The following is a 23846-nucleotide window of genomic DNA, read 5'->3' on the forward strand; positions in this document are numbered from 1 at the left end:
GGACCAGCGCGCGGAGTGGGCGGGAAGCTGCCGCGCGGGCCCGTCCGCCATCTCCAGAGCGTCAGTGCCCTAAAGCCACCGCCCTCCTCGGCACTGTGAGGTACCGTCAGTGCCCCAAAGCCACCGCCCTCCTCGGCACTGTGAGGTACCGTCAGTGCCCCAAAGCCACCGCCCTCCTCGGCACTGTGAGGTACCGTCAGTGCCCTAAAGCCACCGCCCTCCTCGGCGCCGTGAGGTACCGTCAGTGCCCCAAAGCCACCGCCCTCCTCGGCACTGTGAGGTACTATGAGATGAACCTTCCACTCCTCACTGCTTATGGGTCAATCCCAGCCTGACGGTAGAACTTTTTCTCTGACAAGAACTTGTTGCATTTGGTGCTGTTCAGCAGCAGCTTTCTGAGGTGACACCTAAGTTTCAGATACACAGATCTCCTTTCTTCACCTTTTTTTTTTTTTAAAAAACCACAAAACCCCTACTTCAACAAAGTATTCTGGATTTGAGACCATCACTTCCAGCAAAGATTGAACAACAGGTATTAAATCTATTCTTGGTACATCAGTGTGACCGTTTGGTAGCTTAAATATGAAAATGATGTATTAACAGTTTGGCCTTGGCTCTCTTTAACATATCCAGACATTGGGAAACACTATGAGGCTCAGACCTGCAAAGACAAGAGTTGGACATCCCACCAGAGGATCAAAGCTTGAATTTTGAAAGGTGAGAATGTAATTAAATTAGCCCACTTATTTTCCTTTGGGATAATCCTGAAATACATGGAGTAAACTACATCAATGTCACTTTCCATTGCAGAACCTCTAAGCTTACTTGTAATAGTCCCATGTTGATACTAACAAATGCACAGTTACATAACTGGGTGTGGTATTCAAAGAGATTATGTAAATACTTTTACTTTCTACACTTGATAACCTTGTGTTCTGTAATATCTTTATCTGTACATCTCCCATACACTAAGAAATATCTAAAAAGAATACGGTTATCGAAGTACAAAATATGCTTTAAATATGTTTTGGAAGTTACCTAAAATCCAAGCCATCTGGGAAATCTCTAGAGAGCCTGTGAAATCCAGAAGAATACCAAACCTTACTTCAGTACCACACATTGTAGTAAAAGTGTTCAGGCTACGGCTTATTCTTTTTGGCATCAGTGGTCGAGAAAAATGTTCTTAAAATTTTAAGATACATCTCCATTCCCCCTCAAGTCTGAACTGTGTAAATTTAGGAATTTATTGTCAAATTTTGTTATCACAACATAACAGAATGTGTTCCTTCCAGTCCTCTGACAGGGGAATTACCTATCTATACTTAAAAATAGTTCACATGCTGTGTAATGCCTTCATTTTTTTTAGACCACAGATTTAATCAGGGAAATGTATGAGGGCTGTCTTCACCACCAACAGACTCAGCAATATATACTCACCTGCTGCCACCCCAGGTGGCAAATTTATTCCTAAAGCTAAGTCTGAGATTAAATTTATACTGAATCAGATCTAGCAAGCGCACAGCCACAGCGTGAGCTGGTTCAATAAAGTGACACGAATACAACCCATTTGTTTCTTTTGGTGGCTTAACCTTTCATCGCATCAGTGGAAGCAGCATCACCTACCCTGGATAAGCCAAAATGTCAAAGCACCCAGAGATGCAGTTAAACAGCAGCATAAACCAGTACAAATTAGTTGCAAGGTAGAAGAATAGGTCAGAACCTATTAATAGGAGTGGGAAGGAGAGTGGGAGTACAATAAACCTCAGACCAGACTGAAGCATCCTGGGATCCACTCTGACGATGCTCAGGGGACAGGTCTGTTTCACATCACTGAAACAGACTCACACTAATTGCACAGAATAAAACACACTTAAGGACCAAACACAGAGAGCTTTTATACCTGCTTGAATTGAACAAATATAGTTGCTTTGAGTTGCAAACATGAAAGATATAAAGATATAAAAGTGCCTGGCATGCTCCTTTTTCAGAGAAGGAGGAGAGAAATGAAGAGTGTCAACAGAATTTGTCCACTTTGAGGTCTCAGCTCATTTAAATAAGAAAAAAAGAAACATCTGCAGAATATTATTAAATAGAGACATTGCAATTAATCCATGTCAAAAAAAAAAAAAGGTTCAAATACATGAAACTTTTCTGTGTAATGGACTGCAAACTGCACTATCGGTCACACATAAATGCCTTAGTCACAGCAGGCAAATTTTTCAATTTTAAGAATGTGAAGTATGAGGTTTATTTTAAAGATACAATGTTTAATCACTGGAAACAAACCCCCAGAGACAGATTTTCAAAACATGTCATGGATAAGCCTGTATGAGACTCTCTCACCTGAAGGAGCTCTGAAATGGTGAGGGTTACTTTCCTACTTTCATGTCAACGAGTACTGAAAACAGAGCGTTAACAGTGTTTCACAATATTATCCAAGGCTACATAACCAGTTCTTCGCAAACTAATTACTTCACCAGATAAAACTAGTAGTTATGAGATTATTATTACTTGGAATTTTAGGAAAAAAAGACAAAACCAGATACTCAGGAGTAAACAGAAATATATATATATATATATAAAGTATGTGATTAAGGCATAGAAATGAGTTTGACTGGAGCCTAATCTTTTTATTAGCTAAAATTAAATTATGCTTGTTCAGTACTCTGAAAATATTGGAGGCAAACAAGAAAAAAAAAAAAAAAACAAGGGAATAAACCACTCAGTAGTTCAAAATGAAAATAAATCCAATTTTCATATGGCTGTTACTGGAGAAAGAAAGAAGACGGACAATTAAGTCCCATGTTTCCATTGTGTTAGTCAGATACTATAAATAAATTCTATGTTCTAACTGAATAAGAAATACCAGAATAACATTTCCAGAAAGAGTTTGAAATATCTACTAAAAGAATATATAAATTATTCATACACTTTTGAAAAACTCATCTTGAAAATACAGCACAGCTTCATTCAGTAGGTCTATTATTCACATTCAACTCAATTATTTAGGGGACACTTTTTACCGTTCTTTTCCTCTCAAGAGTGAATATGCTGGGTTCTTCTTCATTCTGCTTAAGAACTGCTTAACTATCCATGACACAGCTCAAATCTACTTGAGTTCCTCAAATATATCATTTTTACTAAAATTCAGATGTAAAACTGAATTTGAACATCCTTAATAGTATTAACATGGCAAAGGATTGGCACTTATTTGCTCACACGTAAAACAATACAGGAAAGAAAAACAGCACATCTCTCATTTTCTTTTTTTTTTTTTGGTAAATACAGTGAATTTAGCTCTCCTACAAAAACTTTTAAAGATTCACTGTGATATTGGTTAGTTTTCCCTTTAAGTTAAACTAAAAACAAACAAACAAGTTATTTGTTGTCTCTTAATTAAGAAGTACCATGTTATGCAGATTTACCTACAAGGGCAAACATACAGATAACTCCAGAAACATGCATTCTTTCTGACTGTAACACATACAAATCACACAAAGACAATAGTTCAAAGTTCAAAATTTTTAATAAAATAAATTCAAATGCATGTCATTCTCTGTCCATAGCTACACTGTTAAATAGCAAAGAAATACATACTTTTAAGAAACTGGGAGAAAAAAAAAAAAAGAGCCACAAAATTGGTATTTGAATATATAACTCAAAATCCAGTTTGTCAAATTTGTCAAAGTTAAGCAAATCGGTCTTACCATCCACCACTTAACCATTACCAATTCTTAAAAGACATGGCTAAAATATTTACAATAAATAAATAACTTACATCACTTAAAGTAAATGCTTTACAGTTTCCTGAATCAAGTGAGTAAAATCAAGAGTACCAATGCAAATCATGTATAAACAAGTCTGAAAGATAATCCCCTCCACAAATGGAATTGGAGGAGGAGGAAAACAATATATTGCATACCACACTTTAGAAACAGTACAGATACACATCTACAGACTCTAATACAATCTTCATTTGCTTTTCTTGCACAAGAAATGGAATATGGTCCATATGCCCAAATAAGTAAACGCAGCAGCATGCAGTCTTGTTTGTCACCACGTTTTATGGTAGGAACAAACCTGTTTACATAAGCTAGTACTGGGAAGTACATAAAATACTAAGCCTTCAATAACCTAGATTGAGAACATTCAGCTCCACAGAAAAGGTACAGAAATGCCATTTAAGATTGGGCCTACACCAACTGCCTTACAGAGATCTCTTATAGCATTTCTTACTGTAGAAGTTACCCCTGTTTTTATTTGTGTAGCTACAGCATGTTTTAGAATAAAATGCATGCCAAGAAACTGCTTTCCAAATTGCAAGATTTCTAATAATGTTCATTATGTCTTGCCATTTTTAATTGAAATGGTTGAACAGACTTTCATATGTACCCATCTGAAGATAGATGCATTGTTCTTGCATACAGAAAACTTGTACAAAACCAGAAAAAAAAAATGCTTAAGTTGGGGTCTGCCGAGTTCAGCTTCTACAGAGCTGGCAAATACTTGAATATGCAGATCATTGCGTTTTGTTCAAATCAGTTTATTCAATTTAATTTTTAAAGAAGAACAGATGTCTAACTACTAGCTTAAAAAGCAATATAACAATGTGTGTAGCTCTTGGAATGGTGATAAAGCTCAATAACAGCTTGAAACCTGTGTAAAACATGGGTGTAATTTTAAATCTGTGTAATTCTTAACATTAACCTAAAGAAGCCTAGAAGATTGAGTGCAAAAAATGTTTATAGCTAACTAATGTTTATTTTGATCTGTCTCCTGGTTTGACTCCAGGAAGTAAACCGCATTTTGGCAAATAAAAATGTCAGACAACAGCAGTTCCACAGTAACAGATAAATTTTTTTTTCAAACTTCAAGTAATGTAATCACCAATGTAATTTGAGAACTGATAGTGTAGATTTACAGGAAAGTTTTCTAAAAAAAAAAAAAATTAGTTGAGGTGCAAGAATTGTTTCATAAGTTCATATGTGGTAAAAGCCACAGCCTGGGAAGGAATACAACGAATATAATTTAGAGATAAACCACGGTATAATCCTCTTCGTATTCCGTGTTGTCGATAGACATATTTCAGTGTCTGCACCATTGTACTGGAAAAATAAGAACTCAAATCATTATTGGATACACATATTCAATAGTCAAAATAACTTTTTTTACATGCAAGGCACTTGTTTTACATGGTTCTTAAGAGATCTATGGAGAAAAACCTCACAGAACTCCATATAGCAAAGCATTATAGTCTTTTGAGGACTCAGAAGACAGTCTGAGCTTCTGCAAGAAATTTGGGCACAAGGGCTGGTAACTGGGAAGAGGACAGTGCAATCCCATCTAAAGAAGTTTCAGTCTGAAAACACCTGCCCTAACAGACATATTTAAGACATTTTGCATCAGAATGACTGTGCGTATTCTGTTGCATATCCAGCAGGAAGGAGCTGAGAAGCATCAATTCTTCTTACAAATGTAATACAGAGTAACAGAAACATAATTTGCCCAATGTAGCAGATGCTTCTTGCATTAAATATCGGTATTTAGGCTTGTATACCATTCTCTTTCTTTGAGCACTCGGATCCTACTACCCACCCTTCTAAAGGTCTGCATATGAAATTTTTGTTTAGCTCCAAATTCTACATCTTGCATGTATATAGCTTCCTCCACCGTGACCAAGACAGAGTATTTTCTCTCAAATGAGAAATGCTAGAATTAATTCATGTTAAGTATATAATACTTGACCATACTAAAAGCAGAATTTGCAGTATATATGGAAGGAGAAGGATCTTCCTCACATACTTATATTGAAACTGAACAAATGGACATTAAATGCAAAGCAATGTAAAAAATCTGTGAGGTGCTCAATATTTCCAACCTATTAAATACATTGCTCTTTCGGAATCTCTTCCGTATGGACATTTTTCAAGATGAGAGCTGATTTAATAATAATTTTAAGGATATTATGATACTTCCACTTTTACTTGAGGAACCCCAACTATATGTGGGGTGTGAGGCATTACTGTAAATGCAAGAAAGACCATATAAAACAGTATTATGCAAAATCATCTTATGGAACAGATTCTGCACCACTAAAACCCTTTGAAACACTTCCTTTCAGCAGAAGCACACCATCTCTCTCTTAGGAATCCTGCGGATATGACATCACAAGTTAAAAAAATATAGAAAAAAAAGTTACTAATATAAACACAGTATTACCAAAAAAAGTGCCATTGTTATTTCAGGGTTTTTTTTTTTAATCCCAGAGTGATAATAGCAGCTTTTGTCTTTGTGAAAACTTATTCACTGAAAGAATGAAGAGATCAACAACAGTAGTTTGGGGGTTTTTTGTTGTTCTGGTTTGGGTTAGAACTAAGAATTTAACTTTGCTCAGACATGTAAGAATTCAGTTACTATGGATGAAAAGAAAATACTTACAGGCACTTTTCAGAGTCTGGAAGAACTGCTCCTAACTGCATTCGCCTTCGAGTTACATCAAGGGGATATCTACAGAGGAGATATTTGAACAGCAGTTCAACCAGATGTGTGATGACTACATGAATATTGTTTAAAAAAGAATACAAAGTAGTCCATGTGCATCCTCCAAGCTCCCTTTTCAGCGAGTTCTCAACACAGCTGAAGTCCTCCAAAAAGGGAGACTTCCCCTATACAACTAAAACCAGCAAATCATATCTCTTAATACATTCCACTTGGCACGAGTAAGGAAGATACACGAAGATCAGATGAGAGTATAAAACAGGCTGTAAAATGCTGGAGGAAGAAGATATCTGAATCAAAAATAAAATTAACGGTTTAAGGATTAATAGAAAATGACAATTGTAATGCAGTGATTTAGTGAAAAATTGACACCATTTAGGTCCGTTGAATTATTTTATAGACAAAATAAAATATGACAAGGACAGCATGAGAATGGAGAAAGCAGGCAAAGTAATAAAAAAAATTAATGCCAAATTAACTAAGACTCGCCTTTTTTAATTATTATTATTATTAATTCTGTGGCTTTGCAGGTTACATTGTTTTGAAAATAAATTGGAATAATAAAATTCTGCAAATTATGTTCATGGTCAAAATTTCCCAGTTTACCAAACAAGTTTCCAACTGATTTTAGGAGATGTTTCCAACTGATTTTAGGAGATGTTTCCAACTGATTTTAGGAGATGTTTCCAACTGATTTTAGGAGATGTCTGAATTTGTTTAACTGACTCAATGCACGTATCCTTAAAGACCCTGAAGATTAAATGGATATTTAGTAAATGAAGTGATAGGAAATAACTGAATTCCAGTGTCTGATTCAAAAACCTTACTAATAACTAGACTTATATAAAAATCATATTCTCAGATAAAAGTTTTCTTTAGAATGTACAGCTATATAAAAAACAAAAACAATACCCAAACTTACGATATTGTCTGAGCTATTGCTCCAGCTATGCCACCACACAGCAGATTGACATGTGTTTTCAAAACTAAGACATCGGGGTTATCTAATGAAGGCCGTCCAAGCAAGTTAGGCGCTTGAGCAAGTCCAATGCTCTTTAAGGTACCAAAGGTAAAAAACGAAAAACCTAAAAGAAAATTTAATTTTATGTATTTTCATTAAAAAGCAAACTATTTGTCCTGGGTCATCATAAACAAAAAGCTGCAATTACAATATTAAACTATCACCCATTCTTTTAGAAGCTTCAGAAGAAATAGACAGAAGAAATAGACAAATATTTTTAACCTCTACAGTAACTTCTGTCCAAATGAATCAGTGTTTATAATTAACATTAAAAGAATGCTTTCAATAAGCTAGACTGTAGGATTTAAATTACTGGCTTGCTGTTAAGAGTAAATCCTAAGAACTTTTTAACCAAAGAACATCTCATCTTCTAAATATGAGTGTAGTTTGGCAGGGCAGTTCTGCTGTTCCTCCATCCCACGTTACCCGCTGCTTTAGCTCATGCAAGTATTTACACAGAAGTCACCAGGAGATGGAGCCAATCCAGAGGCACTAAGTGTCCATCTCCAGAGCCCTCTGCTCTCTCAGGGATCTACCTGTTGGAGAGAAATATCCCACGTGCTTCCTTGTGGGAAAACTGGGAAGCAGAAGAGACTCCAAGTTTCAGAAAAGCTAGTTTTTGCCCGTTGAAGATGCTTTAACGTATGTGGATCAACTCTACATTAAGACTGAAGAACTGCAAATCCTTCTAATGGCCTCCTCTCTCCATTCAGTAAAAACCAAACTCCTTGATTTTAACAGAAGCTAATTAGTGAGGTGTGCAAATACGTTATATAAATTTATTAGCACACAACTTCTGAAGGACTGCCATGTTCTGTTTTCCACTTACCCGCGTATGGCGCCATTCCTACAACAGTTGGCATCAGCCCTCTGTAGAACCCACTAAAACCGCCTTCCTTTGAAAGAAAAATACAAGTACATTTGTGGAAAGAAATACAACAAATGTCTTAAGTTGTCCGCCTGTTCACACAGATTCACATGACAGCAATCTGACTAGCAGCATCTAGCACCAAGGAGCTTAACATCAAATTCCATTTCTTGTGCCTGAAGAACTGAGGGTGGAACTGCCTGGCTCCACAGGAGGTAAAGCAGCAAAAATGAAGGCAAAAAATATACATCCAACATCATAATCTACGACACATTTCTGCATTATACATACCCCTCCTCCCCAAATTTTTTTTGTATCATTACTATTTGTTGAAAAGCAACTTCTCTCTGCTGTTTTTGACCTCCCACTTACATGAGACTTAGCTACATCTTAGCAGCCAAAGTAGAAGGAAGCATCCAGATAACTTTTACATTAAAAAATTCAACGTGTACGCAAGGAAGTCATGTTATCTTCCACCAAGCCACTATTTTCAATGCAGTGCAACATTCTTTAAAGAGCATATTTTCCTTTGACAGGACTGAGGATGAAAAGAAAAAATACCTTTGTGTAAATCATCTTGAATGCATGGATAATTCCCATGTACTTGTGTTCCCCTTTTACTTGGAACGCCAGACGAACTCTAACCATATCAAGAGGGTAAGTACAAATCACTGCTGTAATACCTTTATTAAAAACAAAAACAAAACAAGCAAACAAAACTCACCTGCACCTTATCTGATTCTAGGATTATTCTGAAAATAAGAATTTCCTTCTGTGGCAGTTAATAGCATACATAAATTATTTTGTTAAAGAAACACATAAAGTCACTTATAATCAGCAAATAGAGACATTAACTTCAGCAACACACAAAGGATTTATGTTTATACTTGGTGTTCACTGAAGCTGCACAACCTAGGCCTTGAGTTTTCAAAGATTTATGGGCCTAAGTGTATTCACATGAGCAATCTTATTTAAATCTATGGCTTATAAACATCAGGCGTTACTGGATTGCAATCACAAAACCTAATCCTGCCACATCTTAAAAAAAAAAAAAAAAAAATCAAAACACCAAATGTAATGTTTGATTTCAAAAACGTTGTGTCAGATACATGTACCTATATCCAGTAATCACATCAAATTCTATCTGCTGCATCTGAAAACACTAAATATGCTCTAATGACATTTAAAATAAAGTCAGGATCGTACTGATGAAGAGTACTTAACTGTGTTGCATTACTGCATTTTAATAGTTCATGTTACACCAACGCTCTGTTTTACAACTCTGACCAAAAAAGCCATTTCTAGACTCAAGATGCCAAAAAAAAAAAAATCAAGTTTTTTGATTCATCCGGTTCTGAACTACTTCAAAACTGATTAGATGCTGACCAACTTGTAATTTCGGAAAGAGGATACAGAGTACAGAGGATAACTCCTCTAACAGTTACCTCAATAACAAATTATTTCCTACTGCTAGTATTTGAGGCAAAGAACTCAATTGCTGACAAACAATTTGGAGGGAAAACTGAGTTAAAACTGTCCACTAAAAACAGAAGTCATTTACTGGTGGTATACCACCTTCATTAAAAACTGGGAAAAGGAGAAAAAGAAAGCAAAAAGCTTCATAATTGATATTATTTTCTAGCAGCTGCTCTCATTTAGCTAAACATCACCCTTACAAATTGTTCCTACACAAGTTAAGCACACTCTCTGTGCTGGCAGGAAATTGCCACCACTTCCTCTGAAGTTTTAATAGTCTCAGTGACATCTCTTTTTGTAGGTTTATCATTTCCCCTCCTTTCCACTAGGTCAAGAGAAAACCACAACAGGGAAGGGAAGGAAAAAAACCCACAGAAACAAACACACACCACAACAACAAAACCCAAACACAACTCCAGCAAACAAACTCTTCATAACTTTAGTAAGCTGAATGATCTAACAGAAGATACCAGGATTAAATGGGGAGGAAAAAAAAAGAACACTCTAAGTCAGCTATCCAAAAAGCTGACACCGGTCAACTCTCAATTGAGAGTAAAGTTTGTGGCCTTCTGGAGTATCCTACCAGTAATTTACTTTACAAGACAGAAACATCTCTTTCAGAGATTTTGGATGACTCCTCTGAACAAAAAGCAGACATCCACTGTTGATTCCTGATGTTTTCTCACCCATAGGGTTCAAAAGTTGGAAGCTACAAAACACCAAAGCAACTTTAGGACTGTTTCCACTGACCTACACTATTAAATGCAATTGCTCACACTACAGCCTTTTCCTAATTGATTGCCTGAGATGTCCAGAAATATTGTAAAATGGATGAACTCAAGCAGTTAAAAAAAAAAAAAACTAAAAAAAATATAGGAAAAAAAAGCTTTTAGAGAGCTTAAGAGTTCACAGGAAAGTCATCCCACTTCAGAAAACCGACAACTTTATCCCCCTTCTCTTTCCAGTCATGCACTGATACGTATCCAAGAATATTCTCTGAACATAGGCTAGCAAACAGGCCAACCAAGAGCTCACTGAATGCACTGATGTACACAGTTCAAAAATAGTACTATTGAAAAAATATCAGATGGAACTGAAAGAAACCATATGCAGGAAGGATTTAAATAGGGTTTGTTTTTCTTGGGTTTTTTGTTTGTTTGCTGTTCATATAAGAAAAATGTACGTACAAAGGATCAAGATTTCCTTTAGGGCACAGAAGAGACACTATCCTTTCTAGGAGGAACAATGGCCAACTTTGGGACACAAAGTTATAGTGGTGAAGTCTACAAAATTACTTATCTCGTCCCTACTCCCTAAATATTATGAGTTACCAGAAGTCAGACCACAGCATCTTAAGGCTGATTCCTTTGTCTTGAAGAAGCAAAGTATATCTCAAATAATTAAAATTGAGCCAAAAATCTCTCCCATGATTGGCTAAACAAGACAGAATTGGAAGCATCTCAACAATGAAGAGAGACATACTGCAATTCCCAGTGTCTGATCTGAAATAATATTAGGGAAATGAAGCTGCTCACTCCTTTAAGGAACGACTTCTACAAAAACAGCAGACTTTTCCATTGCAAATGTTCACTCAGAAGGCAAGCAAGTCAAGGAGAGACCATTCTTCACTCACCATATTGTCCTCAAGCACCTCTGACCACTCTTGGGGACAAGACCCTGGGTTACACAAGCCTTTACTTAAACTTGGTGTCAATGAAGCACAACAGGAATTAGACTGTCTTTGATTTGCTTCCCAGGCTTTGGGAGTTAACAATGAGATTAGATGTAAGGGATTTATCTCTGTCTCCCAATTTCCCAACTATTCCTCCATTCTTAGTAATTTTCTTTCTTTGAAAATAAAAAAAATCTGGACCAAAAAAAAAAAAAGTGAAAAACATTTACAAAGATCAAGTACTGCAAACATACCTGATGCACAAGTTTTTTATTATTTATGTACCACGGTCTTCGTACTTTATCAACAACTATGTTGCAGAGGTATGCAGTTCAAAAAGTGATAAGCACAAATCAGTGTCTTGAACTGCAGAAGACATGCTCCTTAACTAGTATAAAGATTAATTTATCAAGGAGGCATCTTCTGAACAAATCAAAGCTTCAGGAACTATGCAGATAAATAGCTGATGACAAAGAATACTTATCAGACAGCTTAAAGAACTGCCTAATTTACAAGTCCTAATATTTCTAGACCTCCAATATCTAACTGTTTCTTTCTGAATTGCATATGAAGAAATAAACAGTGCAAATTCTTTTAACATGCTGACTCAAATAGGTAACTGTTAATTCCATACTATTTACAATTGAGACAGTATCCTCCTAGATCAGTACTATTTTCCAATTGCTTTTACTGAAAGTAAAAAGGTAAAAGCAGAACCATACTTTCTGTATTAGTTTAACAGAACTTGTGTTAATTCTAGATTTAAATAAAAAGCCAAAGAAGGCTAGATGCTAAGTAACCAAGTGCAGAGAAGGAAATACATAATTCTGTGGTTTAATTCAGATTTTTCAATTTAAAAATGAGAAAATAAATTGCAAAATCATCCGGTGATACAGGACTTATTTGATAATTCTGTTTCCTAAACCACACTAACCTCTATGATTTCTCTATCTTCTCCCCAGCTCTGTCTTTCCTTAAAAGAAGTTATACACCATTTATCTGTTAATGAGGTGTTAGAGTTGAAATTTGAATCACACAAGACTCAGGAAATTCAGAGTTAAAGTTTCCACAGTCACTTTAACTTGGCCTCCTTAAATACATGCATTTCAATAGGTTTTTCTTTTCTCTCACTCCACTACCCCCATCCTCACTGCCTTGCTTTTCATCCTGTTTATCAGTTACAGAAGATATTCAAATATTTCCCACCACTTTGAAGCTCTTTCAGGTCTGTTGACTGCTAGTAAAGTTGGAAACTGGCATAAGCAAGATTGAAGAATCAGTAGCATACACAGAAGTGAAAGCAGATAGTTGTGCAGCTAGATGGTGTAGAAGGGACGAAAAGGAGAGGGAAACAAGGGTTATCCATTTTCAACTGGGTTACAAGAAACTGTGGAGACCCCTCTTCACCAACAGCAGGGTACACGCAGCACACCACATCCTTTAGTCATTTAAACTTGGAATAAACAGAATAATATCCCTATCGAGGCCAGCAAGAGACTACGCCACAGGAGTTAAAGCAAGAAATATTACCAATTGCTTTTAAAAGCCTTTTCTTATTTTGTTTGCAAATCTAGAGAACCTCTGTATCAGCTTTCAAACTCCATGCTCTTCTTAGTGCCTCCTTCCTCTTCTGTATCTCCTTGGCATCCTCAATATAAACCCTCCTCTCTTATGGTATCTAATGAATATCCCAAAAAGCAGTTAATGCCACCTAGTAAACAAATAGTAAGACACTCGCAATACTATCACTATATCTGACAGCTACATTCATTTCACCGCACACCTAAGTCTACTCAGTTTTGGGGTTCTCAATACCACACTATTGAGTATATTGTACTGAAATGCACCATATGAAGCATTTAATTTAATCACAGTTTCCAGATAGTACTGTATATCAATTTCATTTCTGTTACTCTAACCACACAAAACAGATTTAACCAATAAGGTGCTTAAAATTATGCCAGATGCTATTAATTGCTCTGCGCAAAGAATTCCAGCATGTCCAACCCGGACAGAGTTAAGCTGATTATTCAATGTTTTCACGGTGCCTCAGAAGTCAGGCCCCAGCGCTCTTACCAGGCTCCTGAAAAAGCTAATAACAAGCTTTTAGTGGGGGCAAGTGTTCTTTAGTACAGCTAAAGCCAGGAGAAAGAAAAAAAATAAAATCTATGTATTTTTTCCACTTTTCAGATAGAAAGCCAGCCAAATTCTGGAGCATATCTTGCCAAATGGATTTTGCTAGTTTTTAGGATCTTTTAATTGTTTCATTTCATTCTGTTTTTCCTTTCATGAGGTCCTCCTAGTTTAACTGAAGGTAGTATTAACGAACACCAGTGTTTTTATTCCAAAATAAGCAAAATATTAATTAATACTCATGTCATAATTATTTATGGCCTGTCACTAGACAGTATTATGCCTGCTTTACAAAGTAAAAGCACATGAAGAACCACCTCAATTAAAAATCACCTCAGTATTACTTACCTTCACCTGTTTTTTCTTAACTACTTTTGGCTGAATGACTAGCAAGAGGAAAACAGAAATGTATAATCATAATGTACACCAGCAGTTTACAAATGAGGTTTTCTACTGCTGTTGCACTAACTGATAAACTATGGTTTTTAACATTCACACATATGATCTAAAGAGTGTCATGACAATCCTGCATTGGATGTTGAAAAGCATAGACATTTCTGGAAGATCCAAAAATTCCACCTATTTCAGGAGCTGCAATTTCTCTGTTTCTGTGGGCTTAACCTCCACTTAGTAGCCATGACAGACAGGCTGATGAGCCAATTCTACTAAAACCTGAATCTTTGTACTTCATAACTTGATGACACTGGATTTTTCATTTTTTAAAATCCATAATAAACACTATAAAAATGTGCTTTACAACATAGCACAGAATTCAATGCTTGAAAAATATATTTTAAATAATACCCTCAGACAGTTTTCAATTACATTAACCTTTTACTAGTATTTTTGCTTATTACAAATTTGCAACAGTCTGACCTGAAAATACATCAAATCATCTTCTAAACAAATACTATTCAGCAAAAGGGATGCCTGAAAATCAAGAGCAAAACTATACCTGCCATGGATCCAGCCATTAATCGATGCACATGCCCTGAAATCCCAAGTTGCTTCTTTATTACCTGCAAAATACGGAACATTTACAACAGTCATATATCAGAAAATACAGGGAAATGCATCACACAGTTTATTAGAACATTAATGCAAACTCCCTAGCTGTTTCAAATAAATTTACAACACTACAAATTCGAACCCGAGCATTACTGTTAAAAGAATTTTCTGAACATTGCTGCTGTTACCAATTTCTTACTAAAAACAAAGTGGTAAAATTCTACTAACAAGACAGAACAATTAGTTGAAAGTATTTGTACTATTTACTTCAGAAACTAGGTTAATTGTTTATTTAGTTATTTTTCATGTGTGTCACAGCAGGCAAACTGAATGCTATCCTTGTCGCATGACAGAGAGCAAAGGACACCGAGCAAAGTTGAAAAGTGACACATTTGAGACAAGTAATTTTTCTTCCATACACAGCATGTGAAACATACTCCTGTAAAGATATTTTTGTGCCTTTCTTCAACTGCATTTAAAAAAAAAATGAGAGAAATTAGACAAGCATTTGGGACCGAAAAGTTCATAAACTACATTACATCAGGATGGAAGTTAGAAACTAGTTTCCTGGTTTTTATCGAATAACTGAGACTATGATTACATGACAAAAAATGACATGAAACTCATTACATTTACTTCTTTGTATCAGCCTTCTGAAATTTGCTCTTTAGGGAAGGGAATCACAATTTCAATCTCATCGTCTTCCAGAAAGATCCTGCGATTTACTTCATTGGGTACAAAATCTGACCTTTCAAACAGAATTCCTCATTGCAAACAGTAAAATGGTATTTTTCACCACATACACATGACATTTAAAAACACGTTCACACTAACACCCGACCTCCAAAAGATGTTGCAGGGATTTATTTATTTATTATGAAAGAGTAAATAAATGCACAACAGCAGAAAGGAATCCACAGATCTTGCAGGACCCCGAAATGAGCATTTTGTTTTCCAGATCATTTTTATCTAGAACCCTACAGTCGTTTGTCAGGTCAAGTGTAACAGTCATATCCAAACTTCCAAAGTTAAGTTATTCTATCCATCAAGAACTAAGAATCCCAACACAATAAAGATGTTCCATTTTACATTTGCTCCTACATCATTCACAAAGGGGTACCTAATAGCAATAAAAATAGCAACAGATTTTAGATTACCTGTTTCTTTCATTAAAAAAAAGGTATTATTCTCAAAAATACAAAGATACAAAAATCAGTTGGATTTTTTTCCTTAAGCAACACTGCAAAGATTTTCACTGTTGCTGTGACATTCTTAATGGGTATACTCGGATGAAAGTGAGCAACCTTAGAAAAGACATGCAGCTAAGTATTATGATGCAAAAGTTTAATTGTTAGTTTAGATCACTTAAAGAATGTGTATTCATTGTAGGCAGAAAAAAAAAATAATAAACTCAACTACCTTTTTATATCGGTCAAATGCCATAAACTGAATTGCGCCATATGGAAAGATTCTAATCATCATTGCCCCATTTCCTTTATACAGCCCAAGGTAACCTTCCTTTTTGGGGACAGCACACAATGTAGAAAACACTCCTGCCAGCAATACAAAAAGAGGTATTTAACAATTACACTGCAAGGTGGAAAAAAAAAAAATCAAGCAAATATTACTGTCAATAAGAAAATATGCACAGAACTAAGGCTGGATCATGTTGCTCACGTAACCAGGGAGAGTGGCAAATCCACTTTCAATGCCCAAACGTTAGCAGGAGGAGGAGGTTTAAGGTTAAGTTTTATCAGCTTGCTCACCTCCCAGACTCAGCAAACCTCCTCCTGAATTCACACATTCAGGCCCCACAACTTGCCTGGCCCACAAGCAGCCCCACTGCAGGGAATCCCATCCACCCACAAGGGCTGACACCAGCAACAGAGGGAAGGAAACTGGTTGACTTGCAATTCAGTCAATTCAAAATAAATAAAAACTTAAAAACCTAAAGCCATGGGAAAAGAAATCTAACATCACTACGTGCTAACTTACAGATTAAATGACATCACTGAGGAAATGAAGTAAACAGCAGTTTGAGATGCTCATTACTTACAACTTAAACATCTCACACTTCTTGTTCCAGAGCTGTTGCAACAAGAAGCAACCCTGTTCTCTTTTAATAAGTGGGAAATAATGCAAGATCACACAAAGTTTGGGCAAAACCTACAGTTCTATTATAAACATATTAGTTATGCACAATTGCTACCAAATTAACTTTAAATTTTTTTTTTGCAAAGGAATAAACTGTAAGCATTAAACTGGTTTTACTCACATGCAACTACTTAATAAGGTAAGAGCTGAACATGCAAAAGGCTTACACATTTGTCTTACTTTCAAGCAGAAAAAAAAAGTAGTTGACAAACTTTCATTTGAAGTTTAAATGAAACAAGTATTAATTAGTTTCTGGCGTTCTAAGAATATTAAATCTATTTTTAAGACATCATGCCTCTGAAAACACTTATGCCATTAGAATTTTTCTCTACCCTGCAATGATGAGTTACTGTTCTTATTTCTTAAAACACATGCTCTGAGATCCACATGGCACAAACTCCACAGAGCAAGGGCAGTAAAAACATTTAGTGAGGACTTTGATGAACTAATCCATCGGGTCTCTGCACTCACGCCCATCTCGTCAACATAAGTTTCTCTTTTTGCCTACATGTAACACAGACATGCATTCAAGCCAGACACATTTCTAATAATCAGAATCGTATCTAATACGCTATATAGGGAAGAATGTAAAATTTTACTTGCCAATTATGGCACAGGACAAAGCAAAAAAAAAATAAAGATTTAAAATAGCAGTCAAACCAATTATTTCAGCCTTCAATTCTTAACTGCAGATTTGAGTGCATACTTAGGTGACTACGTTACCAAAATGCCACATTACTTGTGCTTCCCTTTTGGGTGCAGTTAAGTGAATATTAGCCCTTGAGCTTTGCTTTCAGATTTTTTTTTCCAGCCTTTAAGAAAAAAGTTATCTTTAGTTTCTAAGCAAAAAACTCTAAAGTTTCACTACATGTAAACTTAACCAAATCAATTTTTTTTTTTTTTTGTGACAACTGCAGCACACCTAAATTTTTCAACATAAGTTAGACATATTTCAAGAACATGTAACATAAAATACCTCAAATACTATGCACAAGAGGGCACTGTTACAGCTGCACAGCGAAACACACGGACAACCCTGAGTTTCCTCTCTCACCACGATGGAACACGTGCTGAATACACATCACCTGCACCTTACACCAAGCTCAAATCCACCCCTGGCTTCAATTAACATGGACCACACTGCTGCACTCCAGTCCTGCAGGATTCGGCCCTCACTGTCTTAGCATCACCAGCCCCTGGAAAGGCCACCAAGTTCTGAGAGGCACCAATTCCCACCGCCCTGGGAACGACGATCACCAGGCAGATGGCAGCAGGTACCAGTGGTGAGTTTTTACAGAAACGATCCCAGCTCTGAACCCATCATCACCAGCCTCCTGCTGGCTTCATCAAGAGGAAGATCAAGCCGAGCTCTTAGACATCTTATTGAGGATTATTCTGACACCTCCATCTCCAACACATCAACCCAGACAGCTGTTTTGTTTATAAACACTAACAAAACATGGCACAGAGACTGACCAGACAGATAGAACCTTCTGTCTGATTAGCACCTTCCTTTATTAGCCACATCACTGAATAAAACAACATACCCCAACCACACACATTGCATTTTAAACCAAAAAATTATACAGGCAGTAGCCATCTTACCTAGATGTTTGTAATGGTGGTTATGAGCTTGCAGCAAAATCTTTACTCGATCCAGTGGTGCAGTAGTTGTTTTGGCACAACATCCTGCAACACCTTTCCAAGAGCAGAAAAAGAGAAGTGACAGGATGCAAAAGTTCTTTACGTCAGCAAATACACACAGGATTTTTCTAACGCATTTTTAAATGGAACAGAGAAGGAGAAACTCAGGAACTAGAAGAAGCCCCAATGACAGGTAAACACCCTGAATTAGAAGTACGTTACAAAACACTTAAAGCCTTAAAGAAACGTATAAGCTACTTTTCCTGATTACGCAAACCCAGGTTGCCGTCTCGGCTGCTATAGTCGCAGCAGAAGCTTTCAGATAAAGTTCCTCAAGAGTTTTGCACCTCGCTTCCTCCATCCCTTCCGCGGAGAAGAGCCCAAAGGAGCTGGCTACATGTCTGCCGTGTACCCTGTGCGACTTCAGGGCGAGATCCAACAGAGCGAAAACTAAATAAAACATCTTCCTACCCGCTGGCACAGCGGGCAGCTGGGACAACGCCCTCTGGGAAAAACAAACAGGATTGTTCTCAAAGAGGTTCGTACCTTGGGGCTGTGTTTACTCGGCTGCCCCCCCTCCGCACCACCTTAATCTTCGCGGCAGTGCGGAGACACGGATACCCCAGAACCCCAACGAGGCTCCGGGCTCTGTGAACATGCAGTCGGCGACTACTCGGGGCTGTGGGCCGGTTCTGCCACACGTGCGGCTCACCCGTGTGTCCCGAGTCACCGGCATTGGCACATCGGGGGAATAAAGGGGAAGAAAAGGAAGAGAGTCTCCACTTCCCCGGGTGGCGACACCCCCGAAGAGCCGCTTCGCCGGGGATAGACATGGAAGGGACTCTGCTTGCCCGCCGCACCCTCCCCGGGCCCCGGCACCCCGCTCTCCCCAGGCAGGGCCCGCAGAGACGGGGCAGGGCCCGCCCGGGGCACCCACCTCCGGCGATGAAGGAGCGCAGCCAGTAGAAGTCGCGGCGCGCCGCGCCCGGGGCCAGCGTGGTGCCGGGCCCAGCCGCCGCCGGGGAAGCCATGGGGAGGGCTGGGCTCCCTCGGGCGGAGAGCGGGCAGCGCACGGTACCCCGCCGCGGCGCAGGGGCGGAGCTCGGGGCGGCCCCCGCCGTCACTGCGGGCCCGCCGCGGCGAGCCATGGCCGGGCCCGCCGGGCCGCGCCGCGGCGCCTGCCGATCGCGTCACCCGCGGCCGGTGCGCAGGGCCCCCGCCCCTCCGCCCGAGGAGGCCCCGGGGCGCCCGCCGCGGCTGTTGCGAGGCGGCCCGGGGGGCTTCACATGGTCAGTACCCGCGGGGGGCGGCCCGGCTGCGGTTTGAGGCGTTCAGCGGTGCCCTGTTCCAACAAATACATATTTCTAGACCTGTATGTGCATCTAAACAAAAGCTAAATACCTTCAATTAGTCTATACAATAAAGTACATCGATTTTTTTTTCCTAAGCATTTCAATAGCTGCTTAATCCATCCTAGAACATGAATATTTCTTTTTGTCTAAATTAGTTTCATCATCTAGCAAAAAAAAACTAGTATTGTTTCATATCTAGCAAAAAATAACGAGTACTGTTTCATATCTAGCAAAATTATTCAGCGTTTTTACTCATATTCAAGTTTCAAAATGCATCAGAAAGAGAAGTAGATGTTACCAGAAAAACCCCACCAAAACCAGCTTTTTTGGAATGAGGAAGGTCAGCAGTGCCCTGTTCCAACAAAGAGATATTGTTAGGCCTGCATGTGCATCTAATCAAAACCTAAATACCTTTAATTAGTCTATACAATAAAGTACATGTTTTTTTTTCCCTAAGCATTTCAATAGCTGCTTAATCCATCCTAGAACATCAATATGTCTTTTGTCTAAATTATAGTTTCATATCTAGCAAAAAAAAATCCACTATTTTTTCATGTCTAGTAAAAAATATCCGGTATTGTTTCATATATAGCAAAATTCGTCAGCATTTTTACTCAGGTTCAAGTTTCAAAATGCATCAGAAAGAAGTAGATATCATTAAAAACAAACAAAAAAAAACCAAAAAACAAAACCAAAATCACCACTACTTTTTTAGAATCAGGAATGCCAAACCCAGTATCATCTCTGCAGCTGTCAACATTTCTTGCAATTTTTTTAGGTTTTCTGCTATATCTCTGTTGAACACAGTGTAACAGGGCTTTCCAGGAGGTATTTAAACTTTTGTCCTCAACTCTGAAAAAAACTCCAACAAAACACGCGATGCTGGTGCCCAGTGTAAGGCGGGTGAGCGCACGGGATGCCAGACAATGGTGAGAAAGTTCAGGCTGTCAGATTTTCTGTTTTCTGCAGTTACTCATATATTTCTCATACACTTTTCACCCTGTACACCCTGACCCAAATTTCAAGGATTTCATATACCAAAGCCTCTTTTGAAAAGTCTGTCTTTTAACATGAAGGAAACAGTCAAACAGATCTCAAGGCTTGCACAAGTAAAATGAACCCAGTTCCAAACAAGTCTGCTGCAACCTTTTTTCTTCCTGCTTATGTCAAACTGCTTTCAAGAGAAATTACTAATTTTTTTCCTTTAATAGGTTAAATTCCTTAAAATTAAGTTTGCTTCAGCATTGGGAAAAATTATTTTGCTCTGTTTTATCATTATGTCATTTGTATATTTGGGAAATGGCTGTTAGAATACACATTTTTTTCCAATAATAAAAAAATGCGTAGCAAAGGTGGACAGATTTCTTCCCGAAAACACAGAGTAAGTCCTTTATAGCAGAAAGCTCTAGAGCCTTTTTACCTTTTTTTAATATACCTGGGAAATTCATAATCTTTGTTGAAGTCACGCTAATATTTAAGTCTCTAATGGCAGAGCAATTTTTCTATGAGTTATTGAAGCAAGCTTTGTAATTGTTGTGGTTTTCCCCAGCCAATTTGTATTCTTTTGGGATTCTGCTCAGAAAAAAACCAAAAAACAAACACCTTCCTCCTCCCGCCACGGCAGCAGTCACTCTGCTTTAACAGCTCCAACTGTAGGAACTTATTTACAGACTTCAGGCAGAAAAGTGCTGCAAATATAGTAACAGCTGAAAGCCATCGAGTTTCTAGAGTTTCACCAGCAGCTAGAAAGATCAGATAAGTGGATAAATAGGCTGCTACTTCTTTTGGATACAGGCAACGTATGTCAGGAAGGTATTCTGCCAACCCTTGTAATTGAGGGAAGCATGCACTGTTTAGGAAAGCAATAAAAAAACTTGCATTGCAAAATCAAGCAGAACATCTCATAGATACACTAACACACAAAGGAATTCAGCAATAAGCTTTATATGTATAGGTGTTTTTTTCCTAATACTGGTACAAAATGCTCTGAAGTTCTGGGGTTTTTACTGCCTTCTGTAGTGGTTAATTATTTGCACCTTCAAATCTTAACATTCTCACTACTGTCACTTCATCTTTTTACTTTGAAGTGTTTATGCTCTTTACAGAGTTTCTCTGGTGGGTTCTCTTTTATGATCTATTCTTAAAAGTCATCATCATTTTTAACGTAATTCACGTTACACTCATGCCTCATGCTCTATCATCTTTCCCTGACAGGTTGATGATGAACAGGAGAAGACAAAGTCAAGATACTCAAAAGCAGACCTTCTATCTTGACAAAAAATTCAAGGTGGTAGGCAGTTTTGTCAATAGTTTAAATAGTTTCTGTTTTTTCTTCTTTGGAGTTTAAGGTGTTTGTTTTCGTAAAGGTATTTCAAATATTTATCAATTTAAGTAAGTTATCAAGGCTGAAGTTAGGTAAGCTATTCTCAGGGCAGTTGTTGTTCAAAAGATTTTCAGTTCTCTTAAAATACTGGTGTATGTCAAGCTCAATTTTGGGACAGCTATAGAAATTATCCTATGGGCTATAGGAATCCTTAAGATTTTTTTCCACTTTATACTTGCTTCTGGTTTTTACTAGCTAGTGATCTGAAGGGACATTTATCTAGTTGCCTGTTCATTTGCCCCAAACTATATCCAAAACCACCAAAAGCACAGAACTTTTCCCACAAGACTCAGAAATGTGAGGATTTGTTTTTGTTCTTCTGCAACAGACATTATAGCTTGCAGATTAGAAATACCTGAGCAAATCTCAGCCCCTTGCCATCTTGAGCTCTCTTTATCAGCAAGCAGGCAAGACAGTTTTACTTCCTGAGGGGATATGAGTTAGGAAGCGAGGGTGACTACAGCATGGGTAGAATCCTCACCAACAGTCCTGCAGCAGGATGGCCAGAGCTGGGTGGCAGGAACAGGCTCCATTGACAGTCACACCAAGGACACACAGCAGCACTAAGGTCATTCCAGAGAAACAAGTCACAAACATGAGAAGGTAAGGCCCAAAACAAGACTAGAAACAAGCTTCATATTCATCCAGCAGCCAAGTCTAAGCTATAAACAAGTCCAGGCTATAAACAAGGCCAAAGTAGGACTCAAAACAAGCACAGCTGAGGAACAAGTACCTGGCCAGGCCTGAGCTTAAATAGAGCTCTCAGCCCATGGACCAGGTGTGTGGGCAGAGGCTGGTCATAGCTATTAACACCCATTGGCACCATCAGAACCCTGATAGTCCCTACCTGTAGCATGTCAGTGTGGTCTTTAAGGGACAAATATTTGGCTACTGAGTCTGCAAATGCAGTGATGCCACATTTCTCTAGCTAAGCAGGCCTCTTCCTTTCTTTCAGGTGCAGGGAAGAGGTGTGCACTTCATGCCCTCTGGTATCATATGGCTTACTGCAAAAGTGCGGTAGACTTGAAGCATCAGAAAATGTCAAGTTGGTGCATGCAAAATTAGCCAAGTCTTCCCAGATGTAGTGTTTACCATCCAGGAACAACACAATCATTCTGCATTCATACTTGTACAATCATGCAGTGAAGCAAGGGCCGAGATTTCCAATAAATCAGAAACTGAGGCAAACTGCTGTCCATCAGGTCAGAAGCATCTGATAGGAAACATTTAGAATAAATGCAATGGGCCTATGTAACAGGTATCAGAAGATGAAATCATAATCCCTTCTGGCCTTACTTCATGTAAAATGGTATTGATGCTTAAATAATCTGTGTTCAGCATGCTTACAAATGTTAACTTATTTTCGGTGCCAATCAGGCAGGTAGATACTATCTACAGAAACAAGGCCAAGAAAGACTAAATGAGGAAGACATTGTCTTCCACAATTAGAATTCAGGAGTTTCTGCATTAAACTCCTGTTGTTCAAAACTTTTCTCTTTAAATGCTGCCAACTAACAACACCGTGGGTGATTTATCTGATCATCTGTATTACAAATACAAAGGCACTAGCAGTGGTTGGCTTGCATTCTGCTGGGTTTGCAGGCACAGCACCACAGCAGTGTAGTGTATAGCTCCCT

At 38.0% G+C, this 23846-nt stretch overlaps 1 protein-coding gene and 1 long non-coding RNA gene across 5 annotated transcripts; one reads left to right on the forward strand and one right to left on the reverse strand.

The window, feature by feature from the left end:
• Positions 1-16: 16 nt before the first annotated feature.
• Positions 17-9093, forward strand: LOC135579788 (uncharacterized). The gene is made up of 3 exons (XR_010473564.1): positions 17-532; positions 634-717; positions 8924-9093. It is a non-coding gene; the product is annotated as an uncharacterized LOC135579788 (long non-coding RNA).
• SLC25A16 (solute carrier family 25 member 16) lies at positions 3508-19667 on the reverse strand. 4 transcript variants are annotated; one of them, XM_065067925.1, is made up of 9 exons: positions 19412-19667; positions 18436-18528; positions 16096-16229; positions 14624-14687; positions 8949-9070; positions 8349-8415; positions 7421-7583; positions 6439-6507; positions 3508-5105 (listed from the first exon to the last, which is right to left on the reverse strand). In XM_065067925.1, the coding sequence occupies exons 1-9, from the start codon at positions 19620-19622 to the stop codon at positions 4949-4951; spliced, it is 1080 nt and encodes a 359-aa protein (XP_064923997.1). In that variant the 5' UTR covers positions 19623-19667; the 3' UTR covers positions 3508-4948. The 4 variants fall into 4 exon arrangements, with proteins under 4 accessions (XP_064923997.1, XP_064923998.1, XP_064923999.1 ...); XM_065067926.1 differs by lacking the exon at positions 19412-19667 and adding an exon at positions 18822-18840; XM_065067927.1 differs by lacking the exons at positions 16096-16229; positions 18436-18528 and having other exon boundaries at positions 19412-19432.
• Positions 19668-23846: the final 4179 nt, after the last annotated feature.

The sequence above is a fragment of the Columba livia genome, chromosome 6 (genome assembly GCF_036013475.1).
Source record: "Columba livia isolate bColLiv1 breed racing homer chromosome 6, bColLiv1.pat.W.v2, whole genome shotgun sequence".
Taxonomy (NCBI): domain Eukaryota; kingdom Metazoa; phylum Chordata; class Aves; order Columbiformes; family Columbidae; genus Columba; species Columba livia.

What these genes read in the sequence shown, in the direction of transcription:
- SLC25A16 (XM_065067925.1), bottom strand. Translation starts at nt 19,622, where the DNA reads ATGGCTCGCCGCGGCGGGCCCGCAGTGACGGCGGGGGCCGCCCCGAGC. An exon ending in GCGCTCCTTCATCGCCGGAG is followed by an intron (nt 18,529 to 19,411) that starts GTGGGTGCCCCG and finishes GCTCTTGGAAAG; the next exon opens with GTGTTGCAGGATGTTGTGCC. An exon ending in TCAAGATGATTTACACAAAG is followed by an intron (nt 8,416 to 8,948) that starts GTATTTTTTCTT and finishes TTTCTTTCAAAG; the next exon opens with GAAGGCGGTTTTAGTGGGTT.